This window comes from Cetorhinus maximus, chromosome 15 (assembly GCF_964194155.1).
Source record: "Cetorhinus maximus chromosome 15, sCetMax3.hap1.1, whole genome shotgun sequence".
Taxonomy (NCBI): domain Eukaryota; kingdom Metazoa; phylum Chordata; class Chondrichthyes; order Lamniformes; family Cetorhinidae; genus Cetorhinus; species Cetorhinus maximus.
Window position 1 is genome coordinate 51,264,207 of NC_135893.1, and position 17,882 is coordinate 51,282,088.

At 39.3% G+C, this 17,882-nt stretch overlaps 1 protein-coding gene across 7 annotated transcripts in view; it reads right to left on the reverse strand.

Annotated features, from left to right (window-relative positions):
- rbfox1 (RNA binding fox-1 homolog 1) overlaps positions 1-17,882 on the reverse strand; it is a 322,181-nt gene that overhangs the window by 13,970 nt on the left and 290,329 nt on the right. For 2 of the 7 annotated variants that reach the window (XR_013578929.1, XM_078558392.1), the window contains 2 exons: positions 13,236-13,268; positions 10,546-10,598 (listed from right to left, as the gene is read on the reverse strand). The exons of 3 other annotated variants lie outside the window; for them this stretch is intronic. Coding sequence is in view for 3 of the 4 variants with exons in the window: in XM_078558392.1 (XP_078414518.1) it covers positions 10,546-10,598; positions 13,236-13,268 (86 nt within the window). In the remaining variant the exon portion in view is untranslated. The remainder of the gene's footprint in view (positions 1-10,545; positions 10,599-13,235; positions 13,269-17,882) is intronic. 2 more of the 7 variants (XM_078558395.1, XM_078558394.1) reach the window with 1 other exon arrangement.

The window sequence follows — 17,882 nt, forward strand, 5'->3', positions numbered from 1 at the left end:
AAATTCTTTCACCATTAAAATGTGTTATAACATTAAAGTAAATCATTATTATTGGACATTAATAGTATGAATTTGATACATTGGTGTGGAATTTAAAGGGCAGCAAATCAAAAATACCATAACTACTCTGTAGCATTCTTTGGATTGTGATTATTTTAAATGACCCAGCTATGAAAACCCTGTAATCCCAAATCATTAAAGCAACGCTTTAAAACTTTTATTTTAGACTGGAGATTTGTGAACATTTTCCTTTTGATATTATCATTTCTAATATTAACCTTTCTGCTCATGGACTGGGACATAAATTCTAACCAGAAGGATGGGATAATAGCCTTTTCTCTCTCACAGCTGTTCAAAAAAGCAGGATTTGGGGCCATTAATACCTTCATCCTAGTGGGCATAAATTCATGGTAAAATTAAGGTGCTTGTTGGATTTATTATCAGTGCTCTGGCAGAAAGTCTGATATCATCCGTTTCCCAGTTTTCCAAATAGCAGCATGTTTTAACATGCTAAACATGGAAGTCTCAGTATTATGATCCTGTGGAAATTCAGTCCCACCCATCAAGTTTAAATTTTAGAAAAATATTGTTTAAACTCTGAGTGCTAATTTTGTCATTAGAGGAATTACACTGAGCCTTGAGAGACTGGAGTTAACATATCCAACAAGGCAAGTTAATCAATCTCATGCTCCTAGTCAGGAGCCATGTTCCAGAAGAGCAGAGGTTCATCATAGGGCTGCAACACCATAGCCCCAATTCTTCAATCTTTGAGTGTATCACCCTCTGCAACAGCAGCATTGGTGGATTTACCATTTTCCAAAAGGGCAAAAGGTCAAACAAAACATCATCATCCACTTGACTTTTAAGAGAGCACCCTAAAGACAAACTCGTGCTCAGTGTCCATACTGTAGCCACTTCAGACTGGCATACAATTAGTACATTTTTGTTTTTCTCGGAGGTTGCATTGTTAGAAGACATGAAGCGAGTAAAGTTAGAAAACAAAAGATATCTTGTAGCTGATCCCGTCCCTGCTGATGGTAACGCAGGTAAAAAAAGACGGGCAAAAAATTATCAGGCTACCAATACCTGAGTTCTCCCTTCTTGTGAAACACTTTAATTCTACTGCCCAGTTTCCTAGTGGTGTTGGTTGTGAGTGGTTTAGTTAGAAGATTGAGAATATATAATGGGCACAATTTTAAACTTTGTGCAAATGAATGGGTGCCAGTGAGTTAAAATTGGGCCCATAGTATTATTACCGGTTTAAAAGAAAATGGTACCAGCTGGACCCAGCAAGAAAGTCTCGTGCATTTTTGGAGCACAGCTGTAAACTTTACCACGGGTTTACTGTATCTAACCTGGAGGTGATTCATGCTTTTACTGCAAAATATAGAAAAAAAAATATCATTTCCAACAATGAATTCCCTCACGAAATTCATTCAAAATTTAAAAAAATAAAAAGTTCTTAATTTAATAGCCAGTTCATAGATGCAAAGCAATAATATAAGCTTTCCATGAGATTGTAAAGACATTAGGGCAAGCATGGAAAGAAGAGCTTTATTTCATTAGCTGGTCATAAAGTTAGCCAATCAGAAAATTTATTAGCCAGTTTTGAAGTTCATCAACCAACCCATTAAATAGAATGATACTATGACACAATACCTTTTCCACCAGATTATTAGCCAAAACAAAATATATGTCGCTACATAAAGCCTGTATTAATAATCAGTGAACTGGCAAGTAGCCAAAGTGATCCCTGATTAAGTTAATGATGGATTGCATTCCTGTGAAAGGCCTGGCACTTAAGTTGAGAAAACATCACAACGAGCTTAATTTAGGCCTCATTATGTCTATTTACAAGAGTAGATTTAATACACTTGGACACAAATCCATACTTAGACCCAATCATGCTTTTTGAATGTTTCTTATACTCTCAGCAAGATAGCATTGTGCTTTAAATGAACTTTTTGGCAGCATTCAAATATCCTTTTATTAAAACTTATACTCCCTAAAGCATGGAATTAAAAATCATTTGTTCACACTTGCCATTATGAAGCTTTGACCTTGCAGTGTAATCTACTATCCATTTCTCAACTTAACAGAACAAACAATCAGAGATCTCATGCATCATCTATTTCTACACTAATTTGAATTTGCAATAAATTTAATATCAATCTAATATTTTTCACAAGTATCACCTGTATATGAATTCAAGTTCTTCCCTATACACAATTAAAATTATACACAATCATTCCACTAAGCATTCTGTGTCTAAGGGTGGAATTTAACCCCCCCCTCCTCCCCCGCTTGCAGGTGAGTTCGGAGGGGTTGGGGTGGAGATCCCACTGCTTTCCGACCCTCCGATTAAGACCACGGTGGGAAGACTCGCGGAAAGCCTTCCTACCTGGAGGCCAATTGAAGCTCAAAAGGTATCCAACCAGCAGCAGGTAGTGTACTTGCCATCTTGGGAGGCTGTCCAGGAAACCCTGTTGGGTTTACCTGTGGCCTTCTGGGATGGGAGCTCCCTCATTCAAAGGCATCCTGTGCCCGATTGAGGGACCCAGCATCGGGAAGGGGGCGAACAACAGGAAGCCATCCCTCTGCCCTTGCTGCTGACCCTCCTCCTCCTGCCCCCAGTCGCTCCCCCCACTCCCTGGGAAATCCAACCAAACCCACTCACATGTCTCCAGAGGATCCATTGCTGATTCCCTGGGTGGACCATAATGTAGTACCAGCAGTGGCCACCATTCCCGGTGTGCTGCCGGTGCGGAGGAACTGTTGGCCTCTGATTGGTCAGCTGCTGCTGGGGGTGATATTTCCACCCTACTGGGGCATTAATTCAGTGGGAGGCCTGATGGTCTCATGGTAAGTGTCTGATTTACTCAGAATAGTGTTGGGCCTCCCATGGAAAGGCGACATGGGGCTCTGATCGGCTCTCCAACTCTGTGGCAGGACCCACATCTCCGCCACTAGTTTCTGGCCTAAGTTTTCTATTTTTTTCAAACTTTTTTTAGGCTAGCAAACTTAAGTTTATGTTTTGGTATTTTCATTTGTTATAAACAGGTAAAATCCTATCTGTACAGCAATGTTGCCTCTGATGTCCCTTCATTGTGCACGGTCCGTTGTAGTGCTGCATTGTCCCTTTAAGATTGCTATTCGGCTGCACACATGCATATCTCAAAATGATCACTTTTTGTGTGCAACCTGGTTGTCCCTTGTGTGATAGGTTCTGGACTGATGCATGCCCGCACCTCTCGGTAACATTGCTGCACAGGTAGTGATGAGAAATACAAATGCGATAGAGAGGATCGAGACCCTAAATCTCTAACGTGCATTCTCATGAAGCAAAGGTTAGCACCGGCAAAGTGATCTTGCAAGATTTGGCTGTTATCACAAGAAAAAGCAACAGAGTCTCCAAGGGCCGGCGAGAAGAGGCAGAGAAGCACAAACAACAGGAAAGATGGTGTTTTAGCATTCATTCTTTAAAACTTGCCTTTTTTTATTAATGGGATTTGGGTGTTGCTGTTTAGGCCAGCATTTATTGCCCATCCCTAATTGCCCTTGTTCAGAGGGCACTTAAGAGTCAGCCACATCGCTGTGGGTCTGAAGTCACATGTAGGGGCAGCAGATTTCCTTCACTAAAGGAAGTTTTTGCAATGGTTTCATGGTCATCATTAGGCTTTTAGGTGAGAATTTCTCCCCATCCGGGGGCGGGGTTGGGTAGGAGCGGGTGTGCGCGCAGCCATTTTATGTGGGTAGGCCAATTAAGGCCCACCCAGCATGATGTGCACCCGGAAGCGCTGAGCACTCCTTGTGCTGGCAGTGGGGTTTGCCTGAGTCGGGTCCTGCTCTCTTTCACGCATGCGCCTCAGGAAGATTAGCTTAAGTTCAAAATAATTTAATAAAGGAAAAATAAAATTTAAGACATGTATCCTCATGTGAAATAGTCACATGAGCTGGGACATGTCTATTAATTTTATTAAAAATTTTTACAAGGCTTTAAAACCCTTCATGAAACCTCATCCTGCCCGTGGATGAGGTTCCATGAAAAATGCAAAGGCCGCCTGGGCTCTTCGCCTGCCGCCAACCTTAAGGTTGGACTGGCAGCTCAGTTTATTGATTTAATTGATGGTTAACTGGCTTTAATAGGCCTTTGACAGTTTGGCGGGCGTGCAGCCAAGTCGGCTACGCACCCGCCGAACTGAAAGTCTGATTGATGCGCGGTGACGTCACCGCGTGTCATTTTACGTCTCGGCGAGCGGGCCCTACCCCCACTCACCGAGCCGAAGATTCTGCCCTTAATTCTACACTATAAAAAAATTGAATTCAAATTCCACCATTTGCTATGGTGGGATTTGAATTCACGTCCCCAAAGAATTACACTGGTCTTTGGATTAATAGCCCAACAACAATACCATTCTGCCATCACCGTCCCCTTAATATCAATCTAATATTTAACCTTTGGCATGGTGTTAGCACTTTATCCCCAAAATCAGAATCCTCTGTACAGATCTGATTAAACACATAGATATTTGCCACTTCAGGTTAAGAGGTGCTATATAAGAAATGGGCAACTATGTTATCAGATTGTCAGAATCATAAAATGATTTATTTTCTGTTCAGTTCAAAAATGGTGTGCCTTTTTAATGATGTTAATCACTTTCTTTCCTTCACATCAAAAAACAAACATTAAGAAAATTCACAAATACAGACATTTCTGTAGTTATATCATGTTATATTGTTATATTATTCATAAAAAGCTAGGAACTAATTATTATGTGGATATATATCCTGGGGTGCCTCATGGACTGTCGCGCTGCAGTCATGTGCTGAGTGACAATGTAGTACATACCAGCCACATGGAGAGATGCAAGAAACACACTCACTGAAGCTCCAGCATTTTGAGTCCAAAGTGTGATTATTTTTAAATTATGGAAACCAGACGTCATGGTCGCAGCAGGGTGTCTGTGAGTAAAACCCAAACATTTTAAATGATTTTAATGCTGAATTAGGTTGAAAATTCAACCTGAATTAGTGCCAGAGAGAGAGAAAAACTGAGCGAATCATGCAATAATGAAATGGGTGAAGTGACAAACACATAGCTCCAGCCCATGATGAATTGGGAGGCTGATAATGTCATAGAGACATTTGAGAAGTTTAAACAAAAGTGCAGACTAACATTCAGTGGCTTTCTAAAAGGCACCAGCGAAGAGGAAAATGACAGTCTTTTGTGGGCAGCAGAGAAAGGGATAAATTTGTTTAATAGCTGGGAGCTGAGTGAAGACGGCAGTGAAGAAACCCAGGCAAAATCCTTGAAAACTTGAGCACACATCTCCAGCCAAAGTCAAACCATAGGATCTACTGATGTGAATTTCAAGACCTGAGGCAACAATCAGGTGAGCCTGCTGACAATTTCTTAATAAGACTGAAAAATGCAGCAAGAAAATGGACAAAGATGATAGGTTACTGGATCAGCCCATTTGGGGCTCTGCACACCCTGACATACAAAGAGAATTGATTGAATAGGATAGGCTGATGCAGGCTTTAGACACTGCCAGAAAACATGAAACCAAGAGTAGACAGATAAAGATGCTCTCTACCCAATTGGCTAGCTTTCTGTTAAGTCAAGAGAAAAACAGCAGGGTTGATGTAGTTAAACAGCAACAAAAGAATGCACAGCAGATAGAGAGAAAGGTGTGCAAGAGCTGTGGATGAGCATGAGTTCACAGGCAGAAGGAAATGTCCTGCATATGGACCAAGTTGCAGAGCTGGTGGAAAGCCAAATCACTGGGAAAAGATGTGCGGAACAAAGAGAGAAGATGCTAAACGAGTTATCAGAGACACAACAACAGGGCAAATAAGAAGGAAAACCAAAATGCCCGTATGCTGGAAGATGATGATGAGTTTGAGGAGACGCAATAGGCATAGGAGCCATAAAACTGCATGAAATACAGTTCCCAGGAAAAGAACTTCACACAACCATTCAGATCAAGAAGTAGGTTAGAAATAAGCCCACAGCCATAAAGCAGAGCTGAAGCCTGGTACCAAAGTGCAGAGTGACATCATCCCACTCAGATCATACCAGAATATCTTTACTAAAAATTTGAAAGAAAATGGGTACCCAAGGAAAGGTGCTTTGAAACCAAGCAACATTATGCTAACAGATGGCGGGAGTCAGCGGTGTGGGGGAGGGGTGGTGGATGGACATTTGGCAGCTAAGGTCAACCTAAATCATAGAGACTCACACAAAGGAAATGATGTTAACTGCATGTTCTTCATCACTGAAACAGGTGGTCCTGCTATTCTGGGGCTGAGCAGTTACGAAAAGCAGCCGCTTATCTCAGTAAACCATGAGATAAAAGATCTAGGGAAAGAAAAGATGTATCACCTACTGAGTGTAACACCACTGAAACTAAGTTAGAGATGAGACCAGCAAAGATGAAGAGTTATAGATGTTCTCTCAGCAAGTGATACAGGAATGGCCTGATAAGATACAGCAAACACAGCCAGCTATATGCCAGTACTGATATATCAGAAATGTCATCTCACTAGAAGATGGTGGCTGGATCCAGAATAATGATACCTAAAACATGATGCAGGGAGAACTTCTCCAGAATATACAGGAAAACCCCATAGGAATGGAGAAGTGTAAGCTCAGAGCCAGATCAGCTGTGTACTGGACAGGCACCTATGAAGATATCAAAACCCCTCTGTAACCACATTACCCAAGGGGACACGGGTTTGTAAAAAAAGCACGTTCAGATGGTCAAGAGAACCTTCACAAAATGCCGAGAAATAAAGGAGCCTTGCTTTGCTACTCCAATCTACACCCCACAAAGCTGACATGAAATCAGCTGCAGAGTTGTTGAATGGAAAAAGTATAAGACAAATCTTCCAAACATGATGCTTCCTCCAAATGACCAGGAGGAAGTAAGACAACAACTCACTGATGCACAGGTAGGAGGAAGTCAACACTTCAACGGGCATGCTAAATTCCTGAGTTGTTGAAAGGACAAACTGTACATATACAGGATCAAATGATGAAAACCTGGAACCCGGCAAAAGGTGTTTGTGAACCTGAGACTCCAAGGTCATGTGTCTTTGAGACTGAAATCGGTAAGCAAATGAGAAGGAACAGAGTCCATGTTTGACCCACACCTGAGCAGGAAAAGCAGAAAAGATCATCAACAACACCAGCAACATCACTAACCAGAGAGACAATATCAACAGCGTCATCAACAATCGGTATATTATCAACAATGTGACCAGCAAGTGACATAATTAGCAACATCAAATACAACTGCTACAATGCCAGAAACAACATGCACAGCATCACCTGTGCAGCATACCAACTCACCGCTGAGAGTGATGATTGCCAAATCTAAAAGGTGGAGGCAAAATATCCTACAACCTAAGTGATACCGTGAATAATATTTTTCCTCGATAAGAAAACAAGCTCTAAAAGACTCAAGTTTATATATAAAAGTCAATTGTTAATTTTTAGTTGAGAAAAACAGTTAATGGTTAGAACAGTTATATGGATATTGAGACATTTTATATTTTTTTAAAGAACATAAAGAGCTAGGAATGAATTGTTATGTCAATATATATCCCAGGGTGGCACATTCACAGTTGCACTGCAGTCATGTGTCAATTACCAATGTTTCAGTCTACCAGTAACATAGAGGGATATAAGAAGTATATTTGATAAAGCTCTAGCATTTTGAGTCTAAAGTGTAATTATTTCTAGCTTATGAGAACCAGAAAGCATAGCATATAGCTTCTACTATCTTTCTCAATGCTCTTTACAGTAAGGTATTACCAGGAAGCAGAAAAATAAGGGGAAATTAACATTTCCATTTTTGATAAAGAATCAGGGGAGCAGTTATAGTCGAATGACAGGTTTCTGTTCTGTTCCCATTGTTCCCCATTTTAACCACACTGAATTTGGCACAAGGACTTCCATTAATAAATGCAAATCAGTGTCAAAGCTATTTTAATGCATTGCTAAATGGAATGCCCACTGCATCGCCTAAATATATTGGGAAGCCTGGAAGGCCTTCTAAGATAAGTTAGTATACATTCCCTGGTTGGGCATGGAGAAGTGGAAATATACTTTGTGGCTCCAGAAGGGAAGTCCAGGCCTCTGATGACTTCCCAAACAGTCGTGAGACACTCACACCAACCCTTTCCACCAGCCATCCCTTGCTGGCGGAAGCCTTCCTTTGTTGCTGTCGGGCAGCCTCTGGGCCTCCCAATCTTCATTTCTCTGTACCAGCCAGCTATCACTTTCTACCTGAAACAGGTCGGCATTTGGCCAATGGCATTCAAATGAGGTCCAGCAGTTAAAATCTGCCAGGCCTCCGTCAATGACTCCCTTGCAGGATTATCGTCCACTTCCAGGGTCTTCCTGGCAACTGTTAACTCCAGGCTAAGGATAAAACACTGTTTCTGTGACACTGTAATAAATATACCACACTGAACAATAAAGTCGTAAAGCTTTTAGACATTCAGTATTATCTGAGTCACAGCAACAGCGACAATGGTAAACTGAAGCCAAATTTAAAATGGACACCAAAAAATAAAAGATAACAAAAAAAAAAATAGATATGTAGTGATTCAGGATGATACATCTGCTTTGACAATTAATAAATTCTTGCAATTGGAAGTAACATTTTGGCCAAGTTTGTAGAAAATACCAGTAATCTCGTGCATCATTGAGTTATTCACATCATTTCTGGGTTCATGTTCCATTTTTCTTTCACATATTTGCACAACCTTGGAGCTAAAATGAGAATCAAAAAGCACTAAGCACTCCTGAATATCTTGCTCTTACAGACCTGGTACGATTTCCCTTCACAATGCTTTTAGAAGTTTTGTGTCAGAGCAGCTCATTCAAACAGCTGATATGCAAGTATGGAGAGCTAATTGCCAAAGTAAACAAAGTTTACCTATTAAGAATGAGAAGTTATTGTGGAATTTAGAGCAGTTTTTGTGCTGTGGACTTATGTTCTCTTTGAACTATGCTGAGATAGCTTACTTGTGGCCTTTCGACTACAGATGATATTCTTATTCATTTAGCATATAAATGCCAATTTGTACTTTCAGTTGTTTGTGGCCATTTTAACAGACTGAATCATTCAGTTGTTTAGATATTCACACAGTTCCAATTCAATCTTGTTTGCAACTTAGTTCCAATTCTATACCCATCCTACACAGATTGTCATTTTATGTTGGATAAATGATTTCATTGCATTTTAATTCTAGGATTGTTTAATGCTTTATTTTATCAGCATTTACGAGTGAGCAATGGGGTGTACGTAATCATAGCTTTCTATTAAGCTACTGTCTTCAGGCTAAATTGGTTTCAATCATATTTGTGGATTCAGTGGCAATTTCAGAAATCATTTTGTCCTCTTTAACAAAGTGCAAGGTAAATCTTCACAGAAAATGAATATCTCAAATGCTTCATAACATAATTAAAAAACCTCATCATCCACATGTAGAAATGTGCTGTGACCCTTGTGGGAAAAAAATCAACAGTATTTTTTGAATAATATACTGTTACAGTCAATGTGAATAATGTACACAAAAGTAATTTGATGTCATTCTCTACAATTCCTGCTCTTTAAATGCTTATATGTAACAACTATATTTATCCTCTCAATCCAGTCTAAAATCAAAACACTGACTGAATGAGTCAACTACGTCAAGGTGCCAACCAAGGACACAAGGTGTAAAAGCAATCAAGCCACATTGAATCAACATAGGGAGAGATGATGAATCTCACCATCTTTCCTGTCAAGCCATATATTATGCTATTAAAATTTCACTATAATGAAATTTTAATATCATCTCTCTCTAGAGTTTATATAAAGTGATATTTGCAAGAGTTTATATGGAGTTTGCCAAAAGCTTCACTGAAGAACTGCTAGGAGTCCACTGTGCATTAAGTGCAGCTAAAGATAACGAGGTTAACATGAAAAATATTCCAGGTTTTAGTTTAAAAAAAAACTTTGTGAATGATGTCTGTATCTTACAACAGACCATTCATACAATAGCTTCCATTTAAGATGATGCATTTATTAAAATGAATTCATGTCAAAGCTTGCAGTCCTTCTCTTAGTCATGTTTGACTCAAAAACCTAAGTCCACTTTTTTCTGGGTTAAAAAATTTAGCTCCAACTGTAAAAATCATACCTCATCCAGTGAAGACTGGGAACTCAATGCACACCCTCATGGGCCACTAGCAGCAGTTTAAAAATGGCAGAGTAAACAATTGCTGAATATGTGGAATAGGGATTTCAAATTCATTTCAGCTTTTCTATCTTCAAAAATTAAACCTGTACTATCCTTAGGTAATCTCTACCATACCTGATGAAGGGCCTGCTATAGTTCATGAATAAAACTGCATGTTGCAGGATTTGTAGGCTATTTGCTAGTCGTAACTAAAAAGGCCCCACCCGCTTTGCATGTGAAGTCCTGCAGGATACCACAAAAGATATAAATATCACTGTGGATGCATCAAAAAGTATCAACAATTATTACCTGAAGAGGTGTTACAAGAAATTTCATCTGCTGCAACGAAGACGAACTGATTTCTGCAAAAGAAGATAAAATTGACAATACTGCTTGGTGACAGAGCACGTTTGACTGGAAGATGTGCTATCTGCCCACTGATCTGATGTTTAAAGATGGGAGGGGAGGAATTCTTTAATTAAATGAATGTGGGGGAAAAAGCTTTCAAAATTCAGAAATTATTTAATTAACTGTGAATTTTAGTTCGGCGAATGACTGTCTTAACTTTATCTTTATATATATTTAACCAATGGTCATTTAAAAATTGTATATAAAAATATTGAAGTTCCAGATATTGGTTTATTCTTTACTGGACATTTCATAAAAAATGTCTTTGTTTTGCAAAGAAATTTATTATTTGATTAGCATGCAGGGCTATAAATGATATTGCTTGTTTCTAATCCATTGCATAATAAAGCTGTCAAAACATTTTACTTTGTGCTTAAAACATTTTACTCACAAATTTTCAAGCAAACTGAAATATTGCAAGTCTTTAGGAAGGCTAGTTTCTTTTAGGGTTTTGTTTAACATCAGCCGTTTATTTATAAAACCAAAAGTATAATACTTATCAAATTTGGTTCTGATTTTATTCACAAATTACTGCGATAAATGACCTTTGCTAATTTCACAAATTTGAACTTGCATTTAAACATTGTAATTTAAGAGAAGATCTATTTTCATTTGTGAAGTATGATACTGCAAACTGTTTTTCAAACCCACTCAAATTTCTTATTGCATATAACTGTCTTTTCTAATTGGTTCTGAGGAGGCAACGTGAATAATATGACGGCAAAAAAAATGTTGGTTCCTACTCATGAATTTAATTTCATCTTGCCCTATTTTCCATTGGAGTTTTTTTTAATTATCTGGATTTTTCAAATCAAATTAAGCTTTTTCTTGAATTTGTGTGCCTCACATTATTGAAGAAAGGTCCACTTTAATGCATTTACATTTAAGGGAATGGCATAATCTATATATGCAAGTTTTGGAGTCATGGAAATGGAGCTGGAATTTCAGCATTTCAGTTCAGGAACAAAATGATCTGTAAGTAATATTTATGCATTTTAAAAATTACAGTATACTTAGTATTTTGTTTCAAAACAACTGGTTGGTTATAATACGTGATAAAGTAATTTAAGGTCTTAATTGTCCACCATTTCCTCATATAGAAATCCGTGATTAATATTCCATTTTACAAAATTTGGCTACAACCTATCATTTAATATCAAAGCTAATCTCAGATATATTTTTATTAATAAGCCAATTAAATGGACAAAAGCATACATCAGAAAAGATCACGTAGAACATACTATAGATTGAATACTTGCATTCCAACATTCCCCTAACTGTTTTTCAATAGCCAAAAACGAAGCACTTATTGCAAACATTTATGAGTAATTAGCTTCAGTCTACACAAAATCATACCAACAGCATCTAAAAGCATACTGGTGTAGCGCATGCAAACTGGAGTTTATGATACTGCATTCAATGTACAAAGTGCATATGCATGGATATAGAAATGCAAACAGTCGTAGCTAAATTTATTCAATGGCATATATATTTTGATCTAGTAGTTCAATGATTTTCAAGAAAGGAACCCTGGTTGCAAGCTATGATACACAAGCCAGTACACTGTACACAACAAAATGCACCAATCAAATCAAAAACCACCAGGCAGCCAAACAAGGCAAAAATCCTTGCCCTGGGGCTTTGCTCAAGAAGCCACACAGTGAACTTTTGTGATGGATCTGTCAGAAGTGATACAGCTTTGCAGATAAACTGATTCATCAAGTGAATATGCACTGACAAAATGACAATCCACCCCTCTTCCCCAAGACCGATAAGGTACGAAAGGGCTTCAGAGTACCACTAAGTGTGAAATGACAAAGGGTCAGCACAAATCCTTTAAAGTGCCATTAGTACTTACATACTCTTCAATGAACATGCTCTCAGCATACTCCGTGACAAGATTTTAGCTATGGACATGCATTGTGTAATACACAGTAGCTTGAATCAGTTGTTCTGCTATTTGTGATTCTGTTTACGAAACAAGAGTAGTTTATCTTTCTGAAACAGGGGTTAGCACATGTTAGGGGTGCCGTACTGATGACTGTGTACTCAGTTAATTGTGTTCAATGATCTGTTGCTGTTTGATTACTCAAAACAAATAACCACTGGCCCATCTTTTTTTTTTAACTAGTTCTGTGATTTGTGACCATCTTGGTGGTATCAATTTCATTCATTTCTGTGCCACAGTTTGTGCAATTTTACTGCATTCCAAAACCACAACTGATGAGATTTACTTGTAACAAAAAAATTGCAAAAAATTGTAAAATAGTATCAAAAATAAAGAAATTAATAAAAGAAAATATCGTGCTGTTTTGCATGTTCATGTATACTATTTACAACTGAAAGTTTATTTCGGTTCCACCAGAAATATACAACGTAAATCCATGATAACACAATGCAATATAACATAATGTGAAAGAATAACACACTGTAGTTTTATATGCAGGCGTAATTGCATTCTAGATTTTGTGCAAGCAGGCAAACAACATACATCTACCTTACACATGGCACAAATAAAACAATGTGTGGAGTGATTAGAAATTTAAAAACAATAGTATACTGTAGTTTCATTGATTCAAAACATTGCTTACACAGGAAATTCTACGGCCTTAACACTCCTGAACCTTCCAAAGCAAAGATAAACAAGGCAATCAGTAGATTTAGGACTTCAGATATTTATTGTAAAATCAATCAACAATGTAACCCAATTGTGATATGTTAGACAATGATAATCTAGTACTTTGTAACCATGTTCCACTTTGTAGCAGGCACTTAAGATATTATATATATTTGATATTATCATACTGCAAATAAAAATACCCTATCCACTTCTGTGTTTTAATATGGAGTTCTGCAATTAGCGAGCTATAATAGATACGTAATACATTCTACAACAGTCTTATAATTGTCCTTTTTCTATTAATTTACAAGTAGCAAAAAAGAAAAATCACAAAGAGGAGTTCTACTGAATGCATTTAAAAGAGACAAGAAACATAAGCTTCTGATTTTGCTCGAAATTTAATCATTTAATATGTGAATAGCAGGGAGGTTCTATCACATTCTTTACACTGACTGTACAGCAGAGGCTGAAACAAACCTAAAATGAGACAAGCCCTTTATAAACTTTGGCAGGGAAGGGCATGTGCCATTTTAGGAACAACCCAGTAATAACTTCAATCAGACTACCATCTTCAAACATAACACAATTTCCAAAGATAATGAAGGCCTCTGTATTGAATTTCAATGGGTTAAAAATAACAAGTTTCCATTTTAAAGTCCATTCTGTGAAATTGGTCAGTAAACCTCAAATAAATGAGTAAATGGATAAATGTTAAACTATTTCATGTCAATCAAAATTCCACCAGGGACTGGAAAGTATTGATAAAGAAACTGTGTGCCAATTATAAAGGCAATTCTCTCATTCTCTGGCAAGAAATTTGAGAACAGAGTTGGAAAGTGATGGTAGTATTGCCAGGATCAATTACTCCTGCTGGGAATCTGTGTGATATGTCAGTTGGCATAAGTGTGAACACTTCAAGGGCCAGTTGTGCCTACAAATTACAAAAACGCAAGGGGAATTTGAGTTTTCAGCCCTGCTGTCAAGATTTGGTCTGTTATGAAAGATAGGCAGCCAAATCCACAATTAATCTATAAAATTCCTACATGATAAAATGTTGAGAGTTACAGAATAATATGCGTGCGGGTGGATGCTATGGTTTTGGTACCAGAGTGCCTCCAAATGAACAATGACAGATAAAAAAAGATTAAACCAATCCCATGTTGTGGAAAAGAATATCAAAGGTAAACAAATTGCTAAAAAATAATCCAAGAACAAATATAAGAACCTTTTTACTGAATTGCTCACATTATCAGCCCTCATCAAACTGGAAAATTCAAATCTTGAGAAACAAATGTTGCTTGCCTAGTGGAAGTTAACCAAGATGTACGCAGTAATTATGTATGAAAGTGATAAGCTCCGTTGTAGTTAATATAACTGTCTCGTATTGCTGAAGTATAGTATGTCAGGACCGGAGAGTACAGACCAAAGGAGGCAGGCTTTAAGTTTCTCTTGGAGTGAACTATTTAAATTTTACTGATCTAATGAGGTTTTATGGAAGTATGAATTTAATTTATGCTTTGATAAAACATTTGAAGCTTTATTATGGGGAGGCGGTGGCATAGTGGAATTGTCACTAGACTGATATTCCAGAGACCCAGGGTAATGCTCTGGGGACCTGGGTTTGAATGCCACCCTGGCAGATGGTTAAAATTTGAATTTAATAAAAATGACCATGAAACCATTGTCAATTGTTGTTAAAAAAAAAACCCATCTGGTTCACTGGCCCTTTAGGGAAGGAAATCTGCTGTCCTTACCTTGTCTGGCCTACATGTGACTCCAGACCCACTGCAATGTGGTTGACTCTTAAAATACCCTCTGAACAAGGGCAACTAGGGATGGGGTCAGTGATGCCCACAAACCATGAATGAATATTAAAACAAATTAGCATAACTAATAGTTCTGGTAGATGGGCTGTCTTTTTTAATTACCGGTCAGCCCTAACGCTGTAACAAGATTAAATTGAAAGGGCATTGATCCAAGGGCTATCGCCCATCCATTAGCTTAACTTTCCCTTACTATTAACATGAATGACTGATTGGGCGGAGGAAATATATTTAATTATTAGCTAAGGCGTATGCAAAACTTTCTATGAGCTGTTATCCAGGGAGTAACTCTGACCTGACTAGGTGACAAATTTGAGGATGGAACTAGACTCTGAAAAAAACCCTTCACTAAACCTCGTACAAAAACAAAATACAGTGAAAGCTGGAAACCTGAAATGAAAACAGAAAACACTGGAAATACTCAGCAGGTCTGGCAGCATCTGTGGAGTGAGAAAGGGGCCAAATTTTCAAAAGGCTGTAGGGCTGGTATGTGGTGTGTATGGGATATAAAAATTGCGGTCCCGGAAGTATTCTCGAGATCCCAACGTCTCCAGGATAATTTGCAATTTTCAAAGGGCCGGCAGAGAGAGGAAATGAGAAGCCTGCTCACTGCCAATTAACAATCTCTTGAACTCCTTAAGGAGCTTGTTAAAGAACCTGCCCAGTGAAGAATGGAATTTTTAAACTTTATTTCAGCGAACCCAAACAGTCTGGTGCACCTTAGTGCACAGCTCTTGGGTTTGCCGTGGGGCCAAATAAAGTTTATTTGTTTATCTTAAAACCAGATTTCAATGGACCTACTTGCTCCAGTGCTGGTACTGGACCTTCATTTTCTTGCATGGCCCTTCCAGCCCTGTAGAAACTGCTGGCTCTCTGAGGGGTTGCCTGCTCTCTTCTACAAGGCTGGCACCAGACAGGCAGCTCCCACCTCGTGGAGACTCTCAATACCTCTAAATTGGTGCCAAGCTCACCCCCTGACCAACCAGGCCATTTGAATTTAAAAATAGCGTCACAAGCTGAGGCACAGGGTCAGGACTCGAAATGATCCAGTGTCGGGATCCTGACCCAGCTTTGAAAATCTGGCTCAATGTTTCAAAGGTGGACTCTGGCCGGGATTTTCTGGTCCGGTCAGAAATTTGCGCCCAAAGTCAAGGGACTCTTGGCTGTTCTCCAAATTTTCCAGTCCCACTTGGGCCGGGAATCGCCACGGACAGGGCTGGAAAATTTGGACAGCAGCGAAAAGTCTGATGACTTTAGGTGGAAATTTCCAGCGGCACTGGAAAATCCTGCCCTCTGTTCCTCCTTCCACAGATGTTGCCAGACTTGCTGAGTATTTACAGCATTTTTCTCTTTTTAATCACTTAACCAAACCTATTGGTCAATGCTTCTCACAATAACTTTGTTTCAAACTTCCAAAGACTCCAACAATTTTTGTTTTCACTTGACATATTTTTCAGCCAAAATAAATGCAAACAGTTTGATAATTTCTCCAATGGCTGGTGTGTAAATGCACCACCGAGTGTGATACTAAGACCGAGGTCAGTCCCAGTCCCAGCAGAGGTGGCGGAAGGGAATGGCCTGGGCTAGGGATGGGGAGAAAACAATCTCAGCCATGGTTCCTGATCCTGATTGCTCTCCAGTGATTCTGACTGACAAATACATTTGTGTGGATTGTGAATAAGGATAGCAAAGGGTGTTCCTACAGTGAAATGATTTCTGGCCCTCACTGTCACTTGGGTGAGGTTAAAGAGATCAGGGGCCACCTGCTCAAAACAGCTGTAAATGCAGGACCAGTCAAAGTTGACAGCTTGAAAGCGGCAGACAAGGTAAAGCAGTTGCAGAGAAGAAAAAGAACATTGAGTTTTTTTAAGTAAGTGAGCAAATATTGTGTTATTTTTGAAAATAAAGGGCAGCATTTTGCCCCCGTCAGTGGGGGTTGTGCGGGAGCGAGCAGGTTCTTGATTGGCGCCCCCGCTTGGGGGGGTGCCGCCATTTTACGTGGCCAGCGTAACGTCCGCCTGGAAGCGCTGTGCGCTCCTTGTGCGGGTGGGGGGAGGGGGGGGGGGGGGGGATTACCTGAGCCGGGAGTGCACTCTTATGTGTATGCATGTGAAAGAACGCACAGATCTCCCTGAGGCAAAGTGCTGTCTCAGGGCGATCAGTGTTACTTTTAAAAACCTTAACTGAAGACGGAAAAAAATTTAAGGACATGTCCCCTAATGTGAAATTGTCACATGAGATGGGACATGTCCATTAGTTTTAGTGAAAAATTTTCGCCAAATTTTAAATCTTACATGAAACCTCAACCTGCCTGTGGATGAGGCTTCATGCATTATCCGAAGGCTGCCTGGCCTCCTCGTCTACCCGCCAACCTTAAGGTTGGATGGACAGGCCCATTAAATTCATTAATTAGTTTTTTAATGGCCATAATAGATCGTTGACAGTTCAGCAGGCACACAGCCGACTCGGCTGCATGCCTGCCGAACTGAAAATCTAAATGATGCGGAGCGATGTCGGGATGCATACCCGACGTCATCCCGCGTTATTTTACGTGTCGGCAAGTGGGCCCCGCCCCCGCTCGCCGACCGGAAAATGCTGCCCGAAGTGTATTTTAAATCTTCTATAAAAGAGCTGGTCAATAACATTTCAACTCTTACACGGAATGTACAGCACAGAAACAGGCTATTCAGTCCAACTGGCCTATTCCAGTGTTTATTCTCCACATAAGCCTCCTCCCATTATACTTCATCTAACTCAATCAGCATATTCCTTTCTCCATCACGTGCTTATCTAGC